The following is a 23,698-nucleotide window of genomic DNA, read 5'->3' as shown; positions in this document are numbered from 1 at the left end:
GGCTAGAAATCCATGGTAGCAGTAGCGAGGTTTAGCAGCTTTGTTACAACTAGCTTAAGCAACAAGCAAATTAAGGAGAATACCCCGAGGGTCAGCGAAAGCAGGGGCAGAAGATGACTCACAGGTAGACTACATGGCAACTGACACTGGAACAAACACAACTATGAGCTGGAGATGTGACTCAGTGAAGAATAGGGGCACGGACCTATTATCTGTTTATGTTAATGTTTATGCATTTAGCAGACGCTTTTATCCAAAGCGACTTACAAATTAAGATATAACAAGCTATACAAAAAAGCTAACAATAAACTACATAGAAGGAACCCACTAGTCAGACTCTGTCAGAGGTGACAGAGTAGAGAGAGAGTGCAGGCATAGAGGGAAGTACAGAAAGATAAAGTGCAGAGATAGAGGGGGTAGTGAAGTACAAGGTAAGTGCAAGGATAGAAGATGCTCTCTGAAGAGCTGGGTTTTCAAGAGTTTCTTGAAGTCTTTAAGCAGTTTTTTCACTTTCAATGGTTTTAGACAGAAACGGGAGGAGAGAGACCGGCCGATAGTTCTCCACATGAGTTGAAGGGAGGGAAGGTTTCTTGAGCAGAGGTGTAACCTGAGCTTGCTTGAATGTGGTAGGAAATGTGCCCGATGTCAGTGAAGCATTAATCACATGTGTGACTGCTGCAGTTACAGTAGGACTAATGAATTGTAAAAGATTAGTGGGAACGGGGTCCAGCGGGCATGTAGTAGGAAGGCTACATGTGAGAAGTTTAGACACACTGCTCTGAGCGAGAGGGGTGAATGAGGAAAATGATGAAGTAGGACTTCTGCATGCAGATTTTGTGGGAACAGGTTTGGTAAACTGTTTGCTTATAGCTGCCACTTTGTCAGTAAAAAATGAGGCAAAGATGTCTGCTGTTAGATTGGTAGCAGGTGGCGGAGGATTAAGTAGAGTTTTGAAGGTGGAAAAAAGTTTCCGGGTGTTAGTAGTACTATGAATCTTGTTAATGAAGAAAGACTTTTTTGCATCAGTAACCATGGATACGAATGATGACAGTAGCGCCTGGAGTTTAGCTAGATCTGCAGGATCTTTTGACTTGTGCCATTTCCTTTCAGGAGCTCTGAGATTGGTGCGCAACGCTCGGAGAGTATCATTAAGCCAGGGGTGAGACTGGGAGGATCGAGCGGGATTGGTGGATAGAGGACACAGATTATCCAGAGATGAGCTCAGTGTAGAGGAAAGGGACTCCTAACCTGGGACTTCACAAGAAGGGAGGAGAATGTGCTGGAGCTTGGAAAAGTGGAGGCAACAACAGAGGAGAAACGGGTGGACAACAGGTTGCAGAGGTTGCGGCGGAAGGAAATCATAGGGGTAGAAGCAGATGGTCTTCTCGGGAGACTCTCTCTGAACTGAATTAAATAGTGGTCAGAAAAGTGCAGTGGTGTGACAGACAGGGGCTCTGTGGCACAGTTTCTTGTGAAAATGAGATCTAGCACTTTGCAAGCTTTATGGGTCAGAGGACTGCTGAGCAGTTGTAGCTCAAACGAGTGCATTAGTGTCAGAAAATCTCAAGAGTTAGGACTGTCAAGGTGGACATTCATGTCACAAAGGACCATTATTATCTAGGGCTAGAACTGGGAAGAATAGTTCTCAGAGCAAAGAGAGCGTAGCCGGAGAAAATAAAAGTTGTAGGCTAGAGGGAAATAAACTCCAGGTTTGTCCTTGTGGCTGGAAAATAGAGAGGAAATAAGTGAAGGAAGTGTCAGATGAGGCAGTAATGTCCAGTAAATGGATTTGGATTAGAAGAAGCTATAGTAGCTGGGGGCCCAGCAGGGGGAGCACTTAGGGTAAGCAGACTCTTGGAAGAAGTAAGGAAGAAATCCAGGATGTATTTAAGTGGAGGGTGCGGCCCATGTGAGCCTTTGAAACCAGGTGGCCATTTTAGGTAAGTTGGTTTGTATGGCCTTGTTTATGCTGCCATTTTTAGTGATTGTAGGACTGTGTAGTTGAATTTGTCTGCTAAATCTGCTAGTGTTTCTTGTCCTGCCTCTAGCACCCTCTTTACTTTCATTACCCCCTACCCGAACCAGGGTTTGTATCCCCGCCCCACTATGACTGGTGTACAGTTGGTGAGAGGCTGGGGTAGTAGAAAAAATAAATAAATAAATAAAAGATGGTTGTTGTGGTGTGAGGAGCAGTGATGGCTGGCATTAGGGGAGTGATTCTGGGTCGCCAGTGATCGCTGTAAATTATTATTATTTTTTTTTTTAGCACTAATTTCTTGTTTACCTTAAATTAAAAATACTTGCATTTATCAGTGAATTTTACTTTACAAGAAAAGGTTGACTCCAAGTTCTTCTTATCAGCCTCATGAGTCACACTGTGAATGTTCATGTGGTCACTGTTTTAACTGGTGTGGAAGTGGATAACAGGCACTGAGGACAGCCAGAGCCAACCTTAACTGCACCATCAGACTGGCAAAGCATGCTCATGGTAAGAAAATCCAGGACTTTTTCCATGACCTCTCTTACGCCAGGAACATGTGGCAAGGCATTCAGGCTATCACCAACTACAGGATAGCCCCTAAGGTGTGTAATGATGATGCTGACTTCCTGAATGATCTGAATAACTTTTTGGGGAGGTTTGAGGTGGTAAACAGTACCCCTGCTGTGAAAGCTGTCCCCCGCCAGGATGAGAACGCACTACAACACCATGGACGTACAGAGGTCTCTGAGGAGAGTCAACACTCGAAAAGCCCCCGGTCCAGACAACATTCCCGTACGGTTGCTGAAAGAGTGTGCTGACCAACTGGCTTGTGTTCTCACAGACATTTTTAACACCTCGCCACACCAAGCCACAGTCCCAGCTTGCTTCAAGACCACCTCTATCGTCCCAGTGCCAAAGACGACCACCATCTTGTCTCCCAACGACTTCCGGCCTGTCGCACTCATGCCCATTATGATGAAGTGCTTCGAGATATTGGTGAAGCATCACATTACCTCCATGCTCCCCCACACACTCGACCCCTCACAGTTTGCCTATCGGCCCAACCACTCCACTGAGGATGCCATCTCCTCTGCTCTCCACCTGAGCCTCCCTCACCTGGAGGAGAAGAACACTCATGTGCAGATGCTGTTTCTGGACTTCAGTTCAGCATTCAATACCATCGTCCCTCAGCAGCTGGTGGAAAAACTTGGACCCCTGGGCTTCAGCACCCCCCTGTGCAACTCGCTGCTCGACTTCCTCACTCAGTGCGGTTACATGCGGGCAATCGGATCGGGTTAATGGCTAAATTACAATAAGAGTTATTCAGCTCATGTAACAAGCTTAATCCGAGAAGAAATCGAATCGGATCAGGTTACTTGCGATCAAATTAAGACCCTGGGATAACTTGATCTGATTGCCCACTTAACGTGCCTGGAGACGACAGTGGATAGGATCTAGCGTTCTGCGCATGCTCAAGATTTTTTCCCTTGATCGTCACCTGGAAGTCCAAGGAGACGATATTACTGTTGTTCTTGTCACCGAAGTCAAAAAGAAACAAACAACAGGATGGAGAATGCGCTGTTGTGCATCGCGTTGGTGCCATAACCAGCTCATCACAAATGTAGAGGGACGTAGATTCATCTTGCTCTTTGTTCGCCATCTTTCTTGAATGCCTTAGTTTTGTTGTTGTTGGTGGTGAAGACGTCAACTGGAAGTGGCTCTATTAGTGACAGTTGCAATGGGTACAGCTTATCTACTGTGGTATTGCATGCTTTGTGCCAGTAATTCGATACATTCACCGCCATGTAACAAAGGATAATTATTCTTGCTCAGATAAGGAGCATAACCCAACTATAGCTATAATCAAGTTAATCTCATCTTGTAAACCCACTGACTGACAGACCTCAGTCAGTGTGTATCGGAAGGAACACCTCCAGTGTCATCACCCTCAGCATTGGGTTCTCCTCAGGGCTGTGTTCTGAGCCCCCTGCTGTTCACCCCGATGACACACGACTGCGTCCCCAGGTCTCCCACAAACCACATTGTGAAGTTTGCAGACGACACAACAGTGGTGGGCCTCATCAGGTGATCAGTGATGACATGGCCTACAGAGAGGAGGTGAAGCAGCTGGTGGACTGGTGCAGGGAGAACAACCTGATCCTGAACGTGGACAATACCAAAGAGATTATCATCGACTTCAGGAAGAACCAGCTCAGCCACGCTCCTGTCCTCAACAACACGGCTGTGGAGGTGGTCAACAGCACCAAGTTTTTGGGGGTGCACATCACAGACACCCTCACCTGGGGCCTCATGTACAAAGGGTACGTACGCACAAAAAAGTGGCGTACACACTTTTTCACGTCAACGATCAGATGTATCAAGAGCGAAATGACCGTGGAAATGTGCGGTGCCTCACGCAAATTTCAGGGCTGTCGTACGCACTTTTCTACAGCTGTTGTTTCTTTGGCGACACTTACAGGTGATGTTGGGAAACTGTTATAATGAATAAATTTAAACACAATTTGTCCTCAGAATGAGCGATGTGCACATCTGAGACATATGAACAATTAAAACTGATTAACAATTAACACACCCATGTGTCTGCAATTACACGAGTGGATATAAAAGTATGCGCAAAGTGGTGCAATGCATACTATTAAAAACAATGGCTGCTTTAGCGGTGTTAGAAGACATAGCAAATGGTGCAATAAGGAGAGAGCGTGTATTTAGAGACAGACATGATTTGTTGGCACATGAGGACAAGTGGCTCATCAGCCGCTTTAGGTTCCCGACGGCAATCCTCCTGGAGCTATGCGCAGAGTTGCGGCCGGCGTTGGAGCGCAACACAGCGAGGAGCCATGAGCTGCCTGTTCCCATACAGGTGATGACCACGTTGGGGTTCCTGGCAACCGGGGCATTTCAAAGGGAGCTAGCTGGCCGACCGATCGGGACTGTGCCAGTCGACCCTCAGCCGAGCCATACCAGCCGTGTGGGACGGGATTATCCGCATCTCAGCCAGGTATATCAAATTCCCATACAATACAGCTGAACAGGCCAACATTAAAGCGCAATTTGCAGCGACAGCCGGTTTTCCTAATGTAATCGGAGCTATCGACTGCACACACATTGCTATAAAAGCGCCATCACAGGATGAATTTGTGTATGTCAACAGGAAGCAATTCCATTCCATCAATGTACAGATCATTTGTGATGCGCAAATGCACTTAACTAACATTGTGGCGAGGTGGCCTAGTTCAACGCACGACTTATACATTCTGAGTAACAGCATTGTTAGGAACAGACTACAAGCTGGCACTGTGCGCGATGGGTGGCTTCTTGGTAAGTAACTATATTCGTGTACTTGTCCTAATATTATTCCCCGTGACGTGTATTGAGCATGTGCTAAATTTCTATCCCGTCTTCACAGCACCATTAGTCGGTGCTTAAGGTTAGTGTGTTACAGTTTTTTTTTTTTTTGTTTACTCCGGTTAAACTACAGCGTAACATCTTGACCCCCCCCGATTATCTCCGAGTGCAAATTACTCATGTTAATAACCCCGTGCGAAAAGTGTAAAATGTCTCAGCCTCACCTTTTCCTTGGTGCACTTATGCGTTATTTTGTAACAATACTATGTGATACATGTAGAATAACGAATGGAAACTGTATATCCAGTTAACTTGGTCTCCTTTCAATTTACCCCAGGTGACCATGGCTATCCACTTAAAACCTGGCTGATGACCCCTCTCACCAACCCTCTGACTGACCAAGAGCGGAGGTACAATGACCTCCATTCCCACAGTCGGTCAGTGGTTGAGAGGACGATCGGTCTGCTGAAGGGACGGTGGCGATGCTTGGGCAGGACTGGGGGTATGCTGCTGTACAGTCCTGAGAAGGTGTGCCGCATTGTGATGGCGTGTGGCGTCCTTCACAACGTGGCAAACCGGCACGCCATACCACTGCCAGAGCAGCATATCCCCCCACCAGATGAACCAGAAGCTGGACCCATTAATGTGTGTCCTACCCTGGAGGCCATTCGGGCCCGGCAACAGTTGATTTCAACTATGTAAAAGAGGCAAGCACGCAGAAATCACTTATTCACCAATGCATTTGATTCCCCAATATTTGTGAGGACATTTAGTTGATCGAGGCGATCATTTATGCCGCCTATTGCCCTCACGATTTCCTCCTGCGACTCCAACACAGCACGGGTGAGGACACGACCAGTAGGCACGACGGCAGCAGCTGGTGGTCGCGGCGTACTGGCGCTGGAGACACTGGGCATGTCAGAGGAATCACTGGAGCCCGTGGCACGTGGCTGCAACTCCATGTCCTCTCCTGTGTAACAATAAAATAAATTGCGTAATCAAACTTGAGTTAAAGTCCTTAATTTAACAAATTTGAAACCACATACAGCATTTACATATGAAACTCTAGCTTACAGGGTTGTGAGCAGGCTACTGTATGAACACATTTGTTGTGAGTTACACAAATACATAGGTATTTACCTTGGGGATTGTCGGAGTCACCCACACGTGCTCCCACCACCCCTGAGAGAGCAGTGTCACCCATAATTGCACCGACTCGCTGTTCAAACAGAATGGACCCCACTTCTCCTGCTGCCCCACCGCCTGTTTTACCCACACTTCGACGGTGGGCAGCCAGTCTCCGCTTCACATCTACCTTGATGTCGGACCACTTCTTTCTGACCTCCGCTTGTGTGCGGTTCTCCGACCCCACCGCATTCACAGCCTCGCAAACTCTCTCCCACCCACTCCTCTTACGTTGGCTGCTGATGCCGGAGGACAGGGTGCCAAAGAGCACCGTTTTGCGCGCCTCCACCTCGAATAGTAGCACTTCCATCTCGGTTTCGGTGAAGTTCTTTTTTCCCATCTTAGTCATTCGTTTTTTCTATATTTTCTGATGTGCAGAGACAGGAATGGCAGGTGCAGGGCTCATTTAAATATGATTTGCATATTTAAGTAGGGGCGTGGAAAGGGAGGAGTCGGGTACGCCCACACGTGCGCTCAATTCCACGTTGATTGGGATGTACAAAAGAAATGTGCTTGGATTAATGAGTGTGCACACATTGATACATCTGGATATTTTTGTACGTTGGAGGGCATTTTGGTTTGCGCGTACGCCATGTTTCAGTAGGAAATCCACGCAAGTCTTTGTACATGAGGCCCCTGGTCTGTGAACACTGCATCACTGGTAAAACGCTCCCAGCAACGTCTGCACTTCCTGCAACGAATGAGGAGATCCCATCTGACCCCACCCATCCTCGCCACCTTCTAAAGGAGCACCATAGAGAACATCCTGACCAGCTGCATCTCTGTGTGGTGTGGAGGCTGCAGGGCCTCTACTGGAAGAACATGAAGGGGGTGGTGAGGACAGCAGAGAAGATCATAGGGACTTCTTCTCCTCCCATTCAGCACATTGCATTAAAGTGCTGTGTGAGTCGATCCAGGAACATCATCCGTGATGCCTCACACCCCCACCAGAGACTGTTTACCCTGCTGGCCTCTGGAAAAAGGTTTGGGAGCATTCGGTGCAGGACCACCAGGTTCGGAAATAGCTTTTTTTCCCCATGCAACCAGACTGTTAAACAGGAAATAACAAAGAAGTGCACAGACACTTTGCAGTTTTTTTTTCTTCTTGTTTTTGTTTCTTTTGCACTACTGCCACCATCACTTTGACCTCTGGTTTTTCTATTTATCTTCTGTTTTATATACATGTTTATATTTCAAATTCTCTAAATTTTATTCTGTATAGCCTACACTTCACAACATTGCTTGCTGTTGTTATTTTATACCATTATTTTTATACTGTCAGAGCCATGAATCGAAATTTCATTCTGTATACTAGTATGAATGATAATAAAACCTGTCTATGTCACCAGTTACAGATGGTATGAATTGAACATGTCTACGCAAGTATTAAGTAAAGTAAAAGTTACTTCAGTGATATTTAACCGGTTTCTGTCCAATTATTTAGTCTGATGTCATATGAGTGTTGCAGATCACTGACAGGTGATAAGTTATCTGAAGAAATTCTTGGATGTTTTCATAGTTTCACCTGCCTCACACTGCTCTTCTCCTCCTCTTTAGCAAACAAACAACATCAAATGAGGACCCTGGATATTTACAGACTCACTCAGGCGGGGTTGCGAGATGTAATCCCGGCTCACGGCCATCACGTGCTCCCGGGAGGCGGCGTTGGTCGTGGCGGACACCGGAGCGGCGGGCGTCGGTCTGGTCCCGCTGACGGCTGAGGAGAGTTCGCTCATGGCGCCGTTCATCATCCCTCTGAGCACTTTCATCGCCATGTTTCTACCTGCAGTAGTTGCAGCAACGTTTAAGTCGTGACAACCGCGGCGCATGCTCAGTGCGCACCTACTGCATCAATATGAATTAGCTGGAGGGATTTTTATTGCACATACATATTTTTCTCTAAAAACAAAGTTTAACTTAAGGGCCTAAAAGAGGAAATATAGTTATTTTATCTCTTATATTTAACTTTCACTGAATTTACATCAACATTTTAAATTTACTGACTTCTAATATAAACTAAATTCTTATATTATTGTAAAACACAACACTCTGATTTTTAAAAGGGACTTTCAAGATTGGTTTGTGACAAATGCCAAAAATGCATTTATGATACAACAGTGTTTCATATTAATATTTATATAGGCTATAATAATAACTCTGTAGCACTTAAATGTGATCTTAGCCAAGTCATAAGTTTCTACATTAATCTATCACTGGTGATGTTCATTTGTTAATAATTTTCTTCAATGAAAATAACACAGCACAAAAGTCTTACATTTACAAAGTGAAAGGATCAGAACCCGCAGTTAGAAGCTGTTAGCTTAACAGTTAGCTGGCAGCTACAGCTACAGTATCTTTGTATGATGATACTGAACCTCAGTTATAATACCTTATAATACTATAATACCTAATACAGAAAACCAATGGGGTCAAAAAGGGCAACAGTTATTAATAAAGACACATTTTTATTGACATCTTATTTGTGTTTCGACATAACATTTCCCAGATGTCAACACGAGAACTCCCAGAAATATAAATATTCCTCATCCAAAGGAAGGAGCCGAGGTGGAGTCATGTGATCGTTGCTGTTAAGGTAAAAACTATGAGCCAGATTTATTGAAACGTGAGCAAACCTTGAGCCAAATTAAACTTAATAGATATTTGAACACCGAGGTCGAGTTTGGCTAAATCTAACTTTCAACATTCATTAACTTCCAACTATTTTTAGCCCCTAATTGTTTCTCCAGTAAATTAGATTTTCATTTGGTTGACAGTGAAAGCTTAAAAATGTACTCATGTCTTTTTGACAGTTAACTATAAAAAAAAACATAACCCAAAAAATACTTTGCGGACTCAGTGATGATCAGTTAATCACCTGAAAGGAATTTTAAAAACAAATACCAAACTCTGAGTGTCTCTCCCAGTTGCCTTCAAGTTCTCAGTCTCATGACTATAATCCAGATCCAAGTGACACATCTGAACACACTATTGAAGGGTTTTCTGTTACTTTATAGACCAGAGGAATCGACCACTGAGTACAGCCTCAGCAGCAGCTTGGGAGAACAAACAGAATAAACTTTCTGTTTGATTTCTGTTAAAAACCAACATTGCTTGAACTTTAAAACCTGTTAAATCCATCAGATCTGCAGCAAATTAATGAATCTGCGGCAGCTTTTCATCAGTAGTTGTCGTATCCATTTGATCGGTGCCTCTGTGTGTGTCTCATGCGGGGGCGGGTCCAGTCCTCCTCAGCTCCAGCGCTGTTAGACCTGGAGGTCCAGCTTGGGGAGTAGTGGGGGAGTCGGGAAGGAGAAGCCCTCCTTCTGTCCTCTGGGGTGCGGCACCACCCCATCTCTGGTGGTGAGGGGCGTCTGGACCTACTGTCCTCCCAATGCGGGGGTCTCCTCCACCGAGTGTCCGGATATGGGGGGGTCCGTCGATATGGGTGGAGAGGGACTGACAGAGGTGGATGCAGAGGAGGCGGGGGGAGTATTGGGGGGCAGGGGGGGAGATGGTGATGTGACCGGTGGTTCGGTCCTCGTGGAGGGTAAAAGCTGTGGCAGAAAGGACAGAAAAGTCAGAAAGACGGAGAAGATGCAGCTGTCGCATGACCTTTTTGTTCATCCTGCTGGAGCCATGACGGAACATTCTATCACTTCAATCATATCTAAAAACATCAAGTCTGCAGCACTTTAGTTTTTAATTATTTTTGGAACATTTATAATTTACATTTTATCAATAATCTTATAACAATAGAAATACTTTTGAATATTTTCTAAACATTATGGCAAAAAAATTCTAATCCTCTATGCTGAGTAGGCAGAGAGACCAACTTTTCTGTGATCTCAGGCTATCGTGGACATAAATGTTCTGCCAACACCGGTTTCTCTGCCCACCTTTGGTAGCCGGGCTCGTAAAAGTGCCGTCTCTCCTCTCTGCTGTCTGAGTCTGCGTCAGAGAATGTCGGCTGATGGACAGCTTGACCTCTCTTTGGCTCCTGCTTGGACTGCTCGATCCCCTCGTTGCTGTTGGGGGTGGGATATCAAGGTAATGCTCAGTAATTTCAAACAGGTGACTGTAATCATTATTTGGTCCTAAAGCAGCCTCCATGACAGGCTGAGTCTTTGAAGAGCGAAGATGTTCAGAGGATCTCCAGTTTGTCCACAAATGTGTTTTAAAACAATGTTCCTCAAAGAAAGATTGGATATTTCTCCCTCTACAGTGCAGAATATCATTAAAGCATTCAGGAATCTGAAGGAATTTCAGTGTGTAAAGGACAAGGGAGCAAGCCTAAGCTGGACACTCAGACAGCACTGCATCAAGAACCGTCATTCATCAATAGCTGACAGAACCACATGGACAAGGGATTACTGTGGGAAACCTTTGTCAAGCACAACAATACAGAGTTCCATTCACAAACTTTACTGTGCAGGAAAGAAGCCTCATGTTAACCTCGTCCAGAGGCGGCGTCCACTTCTCTGGGCTCGGAGGCATCTGGGATGGACCATCACACAGTGGAAACGTGTATTGTGCACAGACCAATCAGTATTCCAGATCTTTGTTGGAAGAAATGGACACCAAAGAATAAAAGAGCATCCAGACTGTTGTCAGCAACCAGTCCCTGCAGCCAGGCTCTGTGATGGTATTGGGTTGTATCAGTGCTGTTATCAAAGCTCATTTCCACTTCTGTGATGGCAGCATTAATGCAGAAAAGTTCAGAGATTTTACAGCAACGTATGCTGCCTTCAAAACCACATCTTTTCCAGGGACGTCCATGCATTTTTCAACCAGACAATGTAAAAACAAATTCTGCACACATTCCAAAGAGGGTACTGGACTGGCCTGCCTGCAGTCCCGACCGGTCCCCAATAGAGAATGTTGGAGAACTTTGAAACAACCACCACCCCGTACTGTTGCACACCTTAAGATGTGTTTGCAGGAAGATTGGGACAAAATAACACCTAAAACTCTTCATCACCTGGTATCCTGGATGTCAGAACATCTTTAAGAGTTCGGAGAAGGAAACATTACACAGTGGGAAAAGATTCACTGTCCCAACTTTTTATGGAATGTGATGCAGATCTGAAATGTAAAACTGGATATTTATTAACTGATCAATTAAAGCTTTTTTTTCATATTTTAGGTTGTAATCCATTGCACTTTATTTTGCAAGCATAAAAACAGAGTAAAAATGGGGCCTGTGCAGCAGAACAAAGTGTAACTCACAAGAATCTGCAATAAATATGACAGTTTGTGCATCACCTCCTCTTTGGTCCACGCTGAAGGTCATCCAGGTAGTTCTGCCTCTCTATAGCGTGACCCCGCGACAGGTTGAACACTGCAGACAGAAGAACATTTCAGATGCTTCAGCTCCACTCAGACTGTGTGTGACATAAATGAAACACTCACACTCCACCGCCTTTTCTGGATCCATCCCGTCCACGTCGATCAGATACCTGCAGGACAGACACAGCTGTTAGGCTCCACCCACTCATCCGGCTGACCCCGCAGGTGTCGCACTGTACCTACCTGCAGATCAGGTAGCCGGTGCGGTTGAGCCCGTGGGTGCAGTGGACTCCAATCAGCTTGTCTGGAAGAGGAGTTACTGTTATTCTCTGCATTCAAACAGGTGCATCTCATGTGACCAACTGAGTTTTACTTTAAAATGTTTTAAATACTTAAATACACTCCAGCACATGTTGTGCTTTAAGCTTTACTCTCACCATTATCCTCGTTGTCTCGGAGAAACCGGTACACAATGCGTTTGAAGTTCAGGATCGTATCGTCACTGGGGACCTCGTGACCGGCCGTGAAGATCTTCACACACAACAGTGACTCGGGAATGTCCTAAACACAAACGCACACAAAACAAAACCAACTAAAAATCAGGTTCAATCAGGTACAAACCTTCTGGAAGGGGGGGTTGTGTGTGCGTGTGCACACCTGCAGGTTGTAGTAGCGTGTGGTGAAAGTCAGGTCAATGATCAGACCCAGCTCTTGGTTCTGTTTGTTCAGAGCGTCCAGCAGCTCCCAGGGGCCAAACACATCCGAGCGCGGGAGATTCCGATTAAAAGACTGAGGAAAACACACAAACTCGGATCAGTGAGGAGAAATCGACTCTGACGCACAAACAGCTCAGTCTGACCACTGCTGACCTGCTTCAGAGGCACTTTGAAGGCGATGAACCGAGTCCCGTTCAGTCTTTTCCCAACAGCCGAGTAGTCCAGCCATCTGTTGGACACAAAGTCATGTTCACACATCTGTATCTTTGTGTTGTTTAATCAGAAGAAGCAGTGTCAGAATCAAGACTTCATTCTGGTTTTAGAAGAGAGGTCATGATTAGAGGAGGACACAGACAAACAGAACCGTTATGGCTTCAATCTGTGAATACATCACCCTCAGGTGTAGTGAAAGATAACGACACTCACTACTGCAAGTGCAAATGAACACTTGAAAAAGAAGCCAAGCAAGGTTCTAGTACCACAGGTACAGGGTACACAGAGGACAAAATGTTACTTATAGACCAAAGTCCACAGACAGATTACCTTTTCATTGTTAGTACGTCACACATTGAATAAAACCTGAACTATCCCTAAAGAACATGAATTTAAAACTCATCTAACTTCAGGCAGTATGATGGTGTCTTGTTATGAAACTCGCATTACTGTTTGGGTGCTAACTTGAGCTTGCTTCAGAATTTCAGAAGCTTGTTTCAGAAACAACATTTTATCTTTCTTAGCAGATATTAACTGCCGAATTATTCTTCTTCAGAGTTTCTGCAGCTGCTCTTCATACAACAGTGTTCAGTGATGACATATAGCAAAAAGTTGGTTAAAAGACGGGCAAGCAGACACATTTAAAGGCTGTGTGTAGCAGGAAGGGGCTACATGCACATCATGAAGTTCAGCACAAAGAGACATGGGCAAGACACAAAGAAACTAGGTTCACTCTGAAGCTGACGGCTTTGCTTTGCGGTAAGACGTATTGCATCACTTCCTGTTGCTTTGTGTGTGCACTGTGACGGTTCTCGCTCTTCTTGAACTACTAATAATCACCTTATTTCTCCCTATAATTTACACATCTTGCATAGTTAACTCTATCCCATACTTGTTATATTCTAACGCTCACTCTTACAGATCTTTAGTTTTTATTTTTCACTTTTTAGCGGTGTGTCTGGTTCTCTAGCTTAGCATGGCTACCAGTTCTCTTCCTCTATCTCCTGCTTTCACCTGCTCCGTGTGTCAGATGTTTAGTTACTCCTCTGCCTCCTTTAGTGGTAATGGTACATGTAACAAATGTAGTCTTTTTGTAGTTTTGGAGGCAAGGTTATCTGAATTGGAAGCTCGGCTCTGCACTGTTGAAAACCACCCGATAGCGAGCCAGGCCCCTTTAGTCAGTGCGGAGCCACCTAGCGTAGCTAGCTCTGTTAGTCGTCCCCGAGCAGATCCCGAGCAGCCGGGACTTAAGAGTGGCTGGGTGACTGTCAGGAAGAGGAGTCATAGTCCTAAAGTCAAGCCCGTGGTTCACCATCAACCTGTCCACGTTTCTAATAGATTTTCCCCACTCAGCGACACACCCGCTGAGGACAAAACCCTGGTAATTGGCAGCTCTATAGTCAGAAACGTGGCATTAGAGACACCAGCGACCATAGTCAAATATATTCCAGGGGCCAGAGCGGGCAACATAGAATCCTATTTAAAACTGCTGGCTAAGGATAAGCGTAAATACGGTAAAATAGTTATTCACGTCGGCGGTAATGACACCCGGTTACGCCAATCCGAGGTCACTAAAATTAATGTTGCATCGGTGTGTAATTTTGCCAAAACAATGTCGGACTCCGTAGTTTTCTCTGGAGCCCTGCCAAATCTGACCAGTGATGACATGTTTAGTCACATGTCCTCATTCAATCGCTGGTTGTCTAGATGGTGTCCAGCAAACAACGTGGGCTACATAGATAATTGGCAATCTTTCTGGAGAAAACCTGGTCTGATGAGGAGAGACGGCATCCATCCCACTTTGGAAGGAGCTCTTCTAATTTCTAGAAATATGGACGAATTTATTAGTCATCCAAAAACATGACATCCCAGGGTTGAGACCAGGATGCAGAGTTGTAGTCTTACACACTTCTCTGCGGCTTCCCACTTGATGCTGCCCCCCCTCAATCAAAAACACAAAAGGAGCAAATCCTCTTGTGCAAAAAAAATTTACAACAAAAACTTTAACTGAACAAAAACATCAAACTATTAAATGTGGTTTGCTGAATATTAGATCTCTCCCTTTGAAGTCTCTGTTAGTGAATGATTTGATTTGTGATCATCATATTGATATATTTTGTTTTACAGAAACCTGGCTGCAGCAGGAGGATCATGTTAGCATTAATGAATCAACTCCCTCTGACTATTTAAATGTTCATGTTCCTAGAACCACAGGTAGAGGAGGAGGAGTGGCAGCTACCTTCAGATCAGGGTTACTAATCAGTCCTAGACCCAAGATTAGTTTTAGCTCTTTTGAATCTCTGATTCTCAGTTTTTCCCACCCAAAGTGGAAATCACAAAAACCTCTTGTGTTTGTTGTTGTGTATCGTCCACCTGGCCCTTATTCTGAGTTTCTGTCTGAATTCTCAGAGTTTTTATCCCAGTTAGTGCTGAGTACAGATAAAGTCATTGTAGTGGGTGACTTCAATATTCATGTAGATGTTGAAAATGACAGCCTAAATATTAACTTTAATTCTATATTAGACTCTATTGGATTTTCTCAAAGTGTTCACAGACCTACTCACTGCCTTAATCATACCCTTGACCTTGTGCTGACTTATGGTATTGAGAGTGAACAGTTAACAGTGTTCCCTCATAACCCTGTCTTGTCTGACCATTTTTTAATAACTTTTGAATTTACATTACTTGACTACACGGTTTCTGAGAAGAATTCTACATATAGAAGGTGTCTGTCAGAGAATGCTGTAACCAGATTTAAAGAGTTGATTTCATCATCCTTTTTTTCACTGCCATGTGCAGATATGACAGAGGACGGCTACCTAAATTTTATTCCAGTAGAACTTGACTCTCTTGTTGACAGCACTATAGTTTAAATACGTACAACACTGGACAATGTTGCCCCTCTGAAAAGGAAGGTAATCAGTCAGAAGAGGTTGGCTCCTTGGTATAATTCACAGCTGCGTGCGTTGAAGCAGACTGCAAGAAAGCTGGAGAGACAGTGGCGTTCCTCTAATTTAGAAGAGTCTCAATTAGTCTGGAAAGATAGTTTAATAACGTATAAGAAAGCACTTCGTAAAGCTAGAACTGCTTATTATTCATTATTGATAGAAGAGAATAAGAATAATCCCAGGTTTCTTTTCAGTACTGTTGCCAGGCTGACAAAGAGTCAGAGCTCTGTTGAGCCATGTATTCTTTTTACTCTCAGCAGTGATGATTTCATGAGATTCTTCATCAATAAAATTGTTTCTATCAGAGAGAAGATTAATGGAATCCTTCCCATTATTATCACTGATGTATCATCAAGTAGAGCAGCTTTAGAAGTATCTTTCAAACCTGAATTGTATTTAGACAGCTTCTGTCCAGTTGATCTTTCTGAGCTAACAACAGCAATAGTCTCTTCTAAACCATCAATTTGTATGTTAGACCCAATCCCAACCAGACTGTTCAAGGAGGTTTTCCCCTTAACTTCCATATTGGGTTTGATCAATCTGTCTTTGTTGACAGGATATGTACCTCAGACTTTTAAGGTTGCTGTAATTAAACCTTTACTTAAAAAACCTACTCTTGATTCAGAAGTGTTGGCTAATTATCGACCTATATCCAATCTCCCTTTTTTGTCCAAAGTTCTTGAAAAAATAGTTGCAGTTCAACTTTGTGATCATTTACATAGAAATAATCTGTTTGAAGAGTTTCAGTCAGGATTCAGAGTGCATCATAGCACAGAAACAGCACTGGTGAAAGTTACCAATGATCTCCTCTTAGCCTCTGATAGCAGACTTGTGTCTGTGCTTGTCCCTGTTGGATCTCAGTGCTGCATTTGATACGATCGATCACAGCGTTCTGTTACAGAGACTTGAACATGTTATTGGGATTAAAGGAATAGCATTAGGCTGGTTTAAGTCATATTTATCTGATAGATTCCAGTTTGTTCTTGTAAATGAAGAATCTTCCTCACACGTTGGAGTAAGTCATGGAGTTCCTCAGGGTTCTGTGCTTGGACCGATTCTTTTTACTTTATACATGCTTCCATTAGGTAACATTATCAGACAGCATGGCATAAATTTCCATTGTTATGCTGATGATACTCAGCTGTACTTATCTATGAAACCAGATGAAACCAATAGGTTGGTCAGACTACAAGCCTGTCTTAAAGACATAAAGACCTGGATGACTCAGAACTGTCTGCTTTTAAATTCAGACAAAACTGAAGTTGTTCTCTTTGGACCTGAGCGCTTCAGGGAGAAATTGTCTAGTTATATAGTTACTCTAGATGGTATTTCCTTGGCTTCTAGTTCTACAGTGAGGAACCTTGGAGTTATTTTTGACCAGAATTTATCATTTGACGCACATATAAAACTTGTTTCTAGGACTGCCTTCTTTCACCTTCGTAATATTGCTAAAATCAGGAACATCCTGTCTCAGGGTGATGCAGAGAAACTAGTCCATGCATTTGTTACTTCAAGATTGGACTACTGTAATTCTTTATTATTGGGCTGTCCCACATATTCTCTGAAAAGCCTCCAGCTGATCCAAAATGCTGCAGCCAGAGTTCTGATGAGAACTAACAGGAGAGATCATGTTTCTCCAGTTTTAGCTTCTCTTCATTGGCTCCCTGTTAAATTCAGAATAGTATTTAAGATTCTTCTCCTCACATATAAAGTTCTTAATGACCGAGCTCCATCTTATCTTAAAGATCTCATTGTTAGATATTTTCCTAACAGAGCACTTTGCTCCCAAACTGCAGGTTTACTTGTTGTTCCCAGAGTTTCTAAAAGTAGAATGGGAGGTAGAGCCTTCAGTTATCAGGCCCCTCTCTTGTGGAATAAGCTGCCAGTAAATGTCCGGGAAGCAGACATCCATTCCACTTTTAAGATTAGGCTTAAAACTTTTCTTTTCGATAAAGCTTATAGTTAGGGATGGCTCAGGTAATCCTGAAACATCCCATAGTTAAGCTGCTATAGGCTTAGACTGCTGGGGGACCTCATCTGTCACACCTTTCCTCACTTTGCTCTCTTTTTCCCCCTGTTTAATTTCACAATTGATTTTATGTACATGTGACATTATTGTGATTATTAACCTATGTTTCCCTGTTCCAACAGATATCCTTTGAATGGTGTTACAGTGTTTTTCCCCCTCTTTTCCGTCTTCTCAAACCCTAGCTGGTCGAGGCGGATGGCCACCCTTCCTGAGTCTGGTTCTGCCAGAGGTTTCTTCCTGTTAAAAGGGAGTCGTTCCTTTCCACAGTCGCCACAGGCACGCTCAGGACGGGAGATTGGACTGAAGACACGTTTCGGTGCAATCTGTTGGTTTCCTTAGCTAGGATATAAATTTTTTGAATTGGCTCTATATGAATTAATTGGATTATGATTACAATGAATTGAATTCCAATTGGCTTGAATTGGACTATATTACTTAAGTGCCTTGAGATGACAATTGTTGTAATCTGGCGCTATATAAATAAAATTGAATTGAATTGAATTGAAAAGCAGCACCTTAATGCGAGCTTGGAGCCTTTTTTAGCCAACTTAAATACGTGGAAATGTATCTCTAATGCAGGTCTGTTCTCAGATCTGTGAGGGTTGGAACAAAGATGGAGCAGTAAACTGAAAGCTTCTCCTTCCAGCTTGGCTCCCTCTTCACCACAACGGACCGGAGCAGCGCCCTCATTACTGCTGACGAAGCCCCAATCCGTCTGTCCATCTCCAACTGACCATCACTGAGTATAAGATCCAGAGATACTGAAGCTACTCCACCTGAGGCAGAGACTCGTCTCTGACCCAGAGAGATCCTCTCCCCGACTACACCTCCAAATCCTGTCCATGAAAACCACAAACAGGATCGATAACAAGGGGCAGCCCTGGTGGAGTCCAACACGCACCATCAATCAGCTCCACTTTGGACCATGAATGTGGACACGGCTCTTACTGTGTTATACAGAATCCCTCAAAGGAGCACAGTCGTAAACCTTCAAGTCCACAAACATATATATAGACTGTGTGGTCAAACTCCCATGATCCCTCAGTAACTCTGAGTGCCTGGAAGAAAACCACCCTGCTGCTCCTGAGTGAGGTTCAACAGGCAGTCGGAGCCTCCTCTGTAAGATTTTAATCTGAACTAAAAATCAGTCCTTTGTACAAGATCCAGTGTTGAACCAGGGTTAAAAATCCAAACCTGTTGACCCACATAAGCGGCTGCAGTTACAGTAAAAAAAAAACATGAATTCTGATTGACAAATAGAACTGTTCTGTATCCTCCTGCTGATACCGGACCTGATGATTCACTATGACACGGTTTTGAGCTTCTTTTTTGGGATGCTGACGTTTCGGTCACAGTATGTGTCAACTTGTCTAAAATCTGCTGTGTGGCTGATTAATCACGTGATTATTTTCGATCTTACCTTTCCGGGACACCGCTCTTCTTGTTGTTATGCCTGGACATCCTGAAACCTCCCAGGTCGTTTCTCTTGTTGTTTGAAAATGTTAGAAAATAAAACCAGTCTAGAACCTGAATGTTACCACGTGTGCAAAGACGAGCGGTGTTTACTCCTTCACGCAGCTCCCTCGTGCGGTCCGCAGTCACACGCGCACACAAACACGGAGTTTCTGCGAGGTTTTAAAAACTATTCATCATGTTTGTCCCGCCGTTTCCATCTTATTTACTGTCTATGGTGAAACCTCCTGTAACAGCTGAGCTACGAAACACTGGCGCAGGGTGATGACGTCAAAATAAATGTACTGCCATCTGGCGGCGGATGTGGTGTAAAACGGCACCAAAATATGTAGATTTACAATAAATTCATAAATCAAATGAACTTGTTATTAAAGTAAGATTTCAATTACAATCGAGTCAAACATGATATGCTTTTAAGTCCTGTAATTACAGATAATTTAATTGTAAGCATACATACAAAAAAATGAACAAGTAATGACAAACTAATGAATAATTTGAGAAAAAAATATGGAATAAATCATATATGATAAATATTATGGTTATTATTATCATGAACAATATTGATATTGTCTTTGTTAAATTTCTCATTTTTTCTAAACATTCTTATTGATTTGATTGAATAAACAAATGCTGTCGTTAAAAAAGTATATCTTTAACTTCATTCACATTTTAATTGCCTCTATTAAATTATTATTCACTTATATCAAGTAATTATTCAATTATTAACATTCAATATTATCTGTTGAATCACTTATTTATTCCTTTATTAAAACAATTAAAGGAGAAAATGTTTGACAAGGCTTTTTGTTTATACTGTTTTTGTGTTCACTTTTACATTTTATTTATTTAGCTTTTATTTTTTATATTTTATTTATCTATTCAACTGTTTATTTATTCCATTTGTTTATTTACACATTTACTTATTCGATGTTGAATAAATGTAATCGACAGATGTGCATTTTCTTATTGTTGTGTCAAACTTTTACTGGATCACATCTTTTTTTTTATTATTTAATGAATGTATTTGTTTTCACTTATTTTTTTAATACATTAAAACCTTGCATACCTTCAATTTCCACCTTGATACAAAAAAAAAAGATTTCTTTCATTCATCAAGGCTTTCAAGTGACCAGGGTAACACTTTATGGTAAAATATTCCGTTTTTAAAAAGTGTCACCAATTTTCTTTTAGCATTTCATACCTAAACTTTGTTTAGGTATGGTCGGTGAAAAATGTGATTTACCAAATGGTAGAGCAGGATGTTAAAGGGTTAAACCTTTAACATATTTAAAAATACAAGGAATGTAGGAATTAATTAATCATACATAATTGAATAAATGAGCTTGAAAAAAAATAAATGTTTGAAAATAACTAGTGTATATATATTCCCTGCCTTTTCCTATTTTTGTACTTTCAGTCTATTCCTCAATTTCTTCTGTTTAATTGATATTTTGATTTTGTTTTTTTTTTACATTTTTATCTATAAGAAGACAAAAATACATATATAACTCCCAGAAGATCATAAAAAATAATGCACATGTAATAACGTGTACATCCACGTTGGATTTACACAAACGTAAAAATGTATTAATTTAACCAGAAATATATCTTCTAAGTGTTTAAAACATACAGAAAAGACTTTATTTGTTCTTTATGGATGTAAATTGAACAGTTATTTTAAATGGTGTTTACAGCAGACTACAGTGCATTTGAAGGTAAATGTTTGTGTTTATGAATGTACAAAATACAAATGTTTAGAACAAAGTCCTAATTCATAGAGAAATAAAGTTTTTGTTTAATGTCCTTACATGTTGTGATTTAAGTGTTCTTAAAGTGTTTTCTATTTGCCAGTTTAATTTCCTCTCAGGTCTTCCATTCAGGAAAAGCAGGTTTCTTCTCCTGTTTTATTATGTGTCAACACATGTTCTGACAGATTAGTCATGTGTTTTCATGACCACACCTGTTGGAATAAGCTGAAGCTGCTCTGATGGACAGCTCTGATCATAGAGTTTGATGCTGAGAATGCAGAAGAAGAGGAAAGTTTAATCAGACCTGACAGAGGGAAAGTCCTGGCAGTGCTTTTAGCAGATGGGTGTCAAAAACGGTTAATGATCAAGTTCAGGAAAAAGGTTTAACTCAAAGTGAAACCCACTTGTGGATTTCACAACGTTATTTCCCAGCACAGGTGAAAAAGAGTGTGACTTCACTGCATGTGATCATACAGCCTGTCAAGGAAACTCCATATAAGGTCTGTTTAAAAAAAAAAAAGGTGTGGAGATAATTGACAGTGGTGCTCAGAGCGTTTATAAGAGCAGGTGATGCAGAGACAGAAGCTCAAAGTCTAACAAGATACTCAGAGCAGCTTCTTTGCAGATACAGACTTTACCTGAACAACTATGTCAAAGTGCCAAAGACTGAAGGAAGGAAAGGGCGAGTGTAACAGGGCAGTGGTGGTGTCTGTGGCTGAGTTTGATCATGGGGTGAAGCTGGAGAAGAGACCTGGAGCAAAGAGGGATGCCAAGAAGCTGCACCGGACCCTCAACAAGCTGGGCTTCAAGGTGGACCTGCACACTGACCTGAGCAGTGAGGAAATCTACGAGCTGTTTCAAGAAGGTAACGCATCATCACAACCATTTGATCTTAAACTACATAGAAAAGCTCTTTAGTTATCATATAAAACATCCGAAAGGTTCTCTAAAAGTCATTAGCATCTAAAACTGCCTGTAGAATCTCAACATTCATACTTTAATTTGTCATCTACCTGTGAGTTGTGTCACTACTGAAGTCGATGTCTTAAAAACATAAATCGTTATTATTACCTGTTAGTGTTTTCAAAGGTTTGCTTGGGAAGCTTTTCCAATAGGAGATATTAAATAAACCTTTGTGAGTCTTTATCATTCAATACAACAAATTACATAACAGGCAAACATACTGAATGTCCAGGAGAAGTTTTACGGCCGTTTATCACTAATAGATTCAACTTTACAGCCTCACAGGATCATCACTAAAGGTTTTACATAACTAAACAAATACGACAGGACAGCAGGAAAAACAGGTGACACTCATATCAGTAAATACATACTTTACACTGAATGTTCTGTCAGACGTACACTTAAATGGAGGTTCTACAAAGTAGTGTGCGTGCAATGCATGTTTGCATACCTGATAGTCTGGATTTATCTATTTATATTTACCTGTTGATGCTTGTTCTGCTAGGTTATAATTAACAATGAGTAAGTGATGAGTGTAACTGAGTGGGCGGTCTCTGTCTGGTTGTGTTTCTGCTGCAGAGAGCAGGCGTCCTGTAAAGGACTGTTTCCTGGCCGTCTTTTCGTCTCATGGGGACGAGGGCTGCGTGTATGGAGCGGATGGAAACCCTGTCCAACTGTCTCATATCTTCTCATACTTTGACAATGAATGCATGGAGAAAAAGGTCAAACTTTTCCTCATACAGGTAGGCAGCAGGAGAAGAGGTGTGTGTACAGTCAGCAAAGTGATGAAAGATCCGTTGTTTGAGATATAATGATAACTTGCTGTTCCCTGCAGGCGTGTCGAGGAGAGGCTCTGGATGACGGAGTGGAGGTGGATTCAGCTGATGATATCACAGAGTGCAGCTTCTTACAGAATCTCTCTGTTCCAGTGGATACGGCTGTGATGTACGCCACAGCACCAGGTAAACCATAAAATTGCCTCAATGACCACTCAAAATACCAAAAGTGCTTTAAAAAACATTAACCAATAAAAGAACAAACTACCAAGAAAATCTCCTTAGTGATCCTAAGGTACCTTATAAAGGTCAGGAAAAAGATAGCAGATCTAACTTTTTAGCCAAAAGATGGACAATCCAGCTATTTCAGATATGAATATTTCATGTGAACAGATTAACTAGCATCTGGGTTTAAATCCTCTGTCCTCTCCATCAGGTTATGGAGCTTTCATGAACTTTTATGGATCAGTCTTCCTGAAGACTTTCTGCACTTTATTGGAGGAGGAGGGCCATCGTAACATGGAGCTGAATCGCCTGATGACCAGGCTCTCCCACAGATTGGCCTACACCTTCCAGGCCAAAGGTCGAGAGTTCGATGGGAAGAAGGAGATGCCGTGTCTCCTGACGCGAATGACCAGAGAAGTGTTCCCGTTTGCAAAGCCTGGGATTGACAGCAGGGCTGCAGGAATCTCAGCCACATCACTGATCGCCACCGAGAACATCAGAACACGGACTCATTCGATAAGTTAGGCTGCGGCACGCCAGCATGTGACCGAATGTTTAAGGAATGTAGATGGCTGACAGCAGTTAAGTGAGAATATCCTGTCAGTATTTTCCTCATGTTGTCAGACTTCCTGAACTTTTACTGCACATACTGTAAATAACGTTTATGTTTAAATGTCAGAGTTTTATTATTTTATGTTTAGTAGAGACTAATAAATAAATTCACATCACTGTCTGCTGCACATGATGAAATACCAACTTAAGAAGAAACTGGCAGCTTATTTCACTTAA

At 42.5% G+C, this 23,698-nt stretch overlaps 4 protein-coding genes across 4 annotated transcripts in view; 2 read left to right on the top strand and 2 right to left on the bottom strand.

Annotated features, from left to right (window-relative positions):
• The window catches only part of atp6v1b2 (ATPase H+ transporting V1 subunit B2), a 28,589-nt gene extending 20,282 nt beyond the window's left edge, over positions 1 to 8,307 (bottom strand). The window contains 1 exon segment of the mRNA XM_072371772.1: positions 8,136 to 8,307. Within this exon segment, the coding sequence (XP_072227873.1) occupies positions 8,136 to 8,307 (172 nt within the window).
• Positions 1 to 23,698, top strand: part of LOC140276912 (drebrin-like protein B) — a 104,741-nt gene that overhangs the window by 22,691 nt on the left and 58,352 nt on the right. The window lies entirely within an intron of this gene.
• LOC140277158 (RNA/RNP complex-1-interacting phosphatase-like) lies at positions 8,978 to 19,461 on the bottom strand. Its single transcript, XM_072372079.1, has 9 exons — positions 19,145 to 19,461; positions 12,688 to 12,763; positions 12,476 to 12,607; positions 12,256 to 12,379; positions 12,062 to 12,122; positions 11,942 to 11,988; positions 11,795 to 11,870; positions 10,429 to 10,557; positions 8,978 to 10,086 (listed from the first exon to the last, which is right to left on the bottom strand). The coding sequence occupies exons 1-9, from the start codon at positions 19,183 to 19,185 to the stop codon at positions 9,711 to 9,713; spliced, it is 1,062 nt and encodes a 353-aa protein (XP_072228180.1). The 5' UTR covers positions 19,186 to 19,461; the 3' UTR covers positions 8,978 to 9,710.
• On the top strand, positions 21,513 to 23,576 carry LOC140277006 (caspase-3-like). Its single transcript, XM_072371877.1, has 4 exons — positions 21,513 to 21,810; positions 22,488 to 22,651; positions 22,744 to 22,870; positions 23,121 to 23,576. The coding sequence occupies exons 1-4, from the start codon at positions 21,594 to 21,596 to the stop codon at positions 23,432 to 23,434; spliced, it is 822 nt and encodes a 273-aa protein (XP_072227978.1). The 5' UTR covers positions 21,513 to 21,593; the 3' UTR covers positions 23,435 to 23,576.

Source organism: Leuresthes tenuis, unplaced genomic scaffold, assembly GCF_036924035.1.
Source record: "Leuresthes tenuis unplaced genomic scaffold, fLeuTen1.0.hap1 SCAF_19, whole genome shotgun sequence".
In the NCBI taxonomy this organism is placed as follows: domain Eukaryota; kingdom Metazoa; phylum Chordata; class Actinopteri; order Atheriniformes; family Atherinopsidae; genus Leuresthes; species Leuresthes tenuis.
The sequence above is the reverse complement of the archived record's forward strand: the minus strand, read 5'-3'. Positions and strand labels throughout refer to the sequence as shown.

What these genes read in the sequence shown, in the direction of transcription:
- LOC140277158 (XM_072372079.1), bottom strand. Translation starts at nt 19,185, where the DNA reads ATGTCCAGGCATAACAACAAGAAGAGCGGTGTCCCGGAAAG. An exon ending in AAGAGCGGTGTCCCGGAAAG is followed by an intron (nt 12,764 to 19,144) that starts GTAAGATCGAAA and finishes TGTGTCCAACAG; the next exon opens with ATGGCTGGACTACTCGGCTG. An exon ending in CACGCTACTACAACCTGCAG is followed by an intron (nt 12,380 to 12,475) that starts GTGTGCACACGC and finishes GTTTGTGTTTAG; the next exon opens with GACATTCCCGAGTCACTGTT.
- LOC140277006 (XM_072371877.1), top strand. Translation starts at nt 21,594, where the DNA reads ATGTCAAAGTGCCAAAGACTGAAGGAAGGAAAGGGCGAGTGTAACAGG. An exon ending in CTACGAGCTGTTTCAAGAAG is followed by an intron (nt 21,811 to 22,487) that starts GTAACGCATCAT and finishes TTTCTGCTGCAG; the next exon opens with AGAGCAGGCGTCCTGTAAAG. An exon ending in TCAAACTTTTCCTCATACAG is followed by an intron (nt 22,652 to 22,743) that starts GTAGGCAGCAGG and finishes TGTTCCCTGCAG; the next exon opens with GCGTGTCGAGGAGAGGCTCT.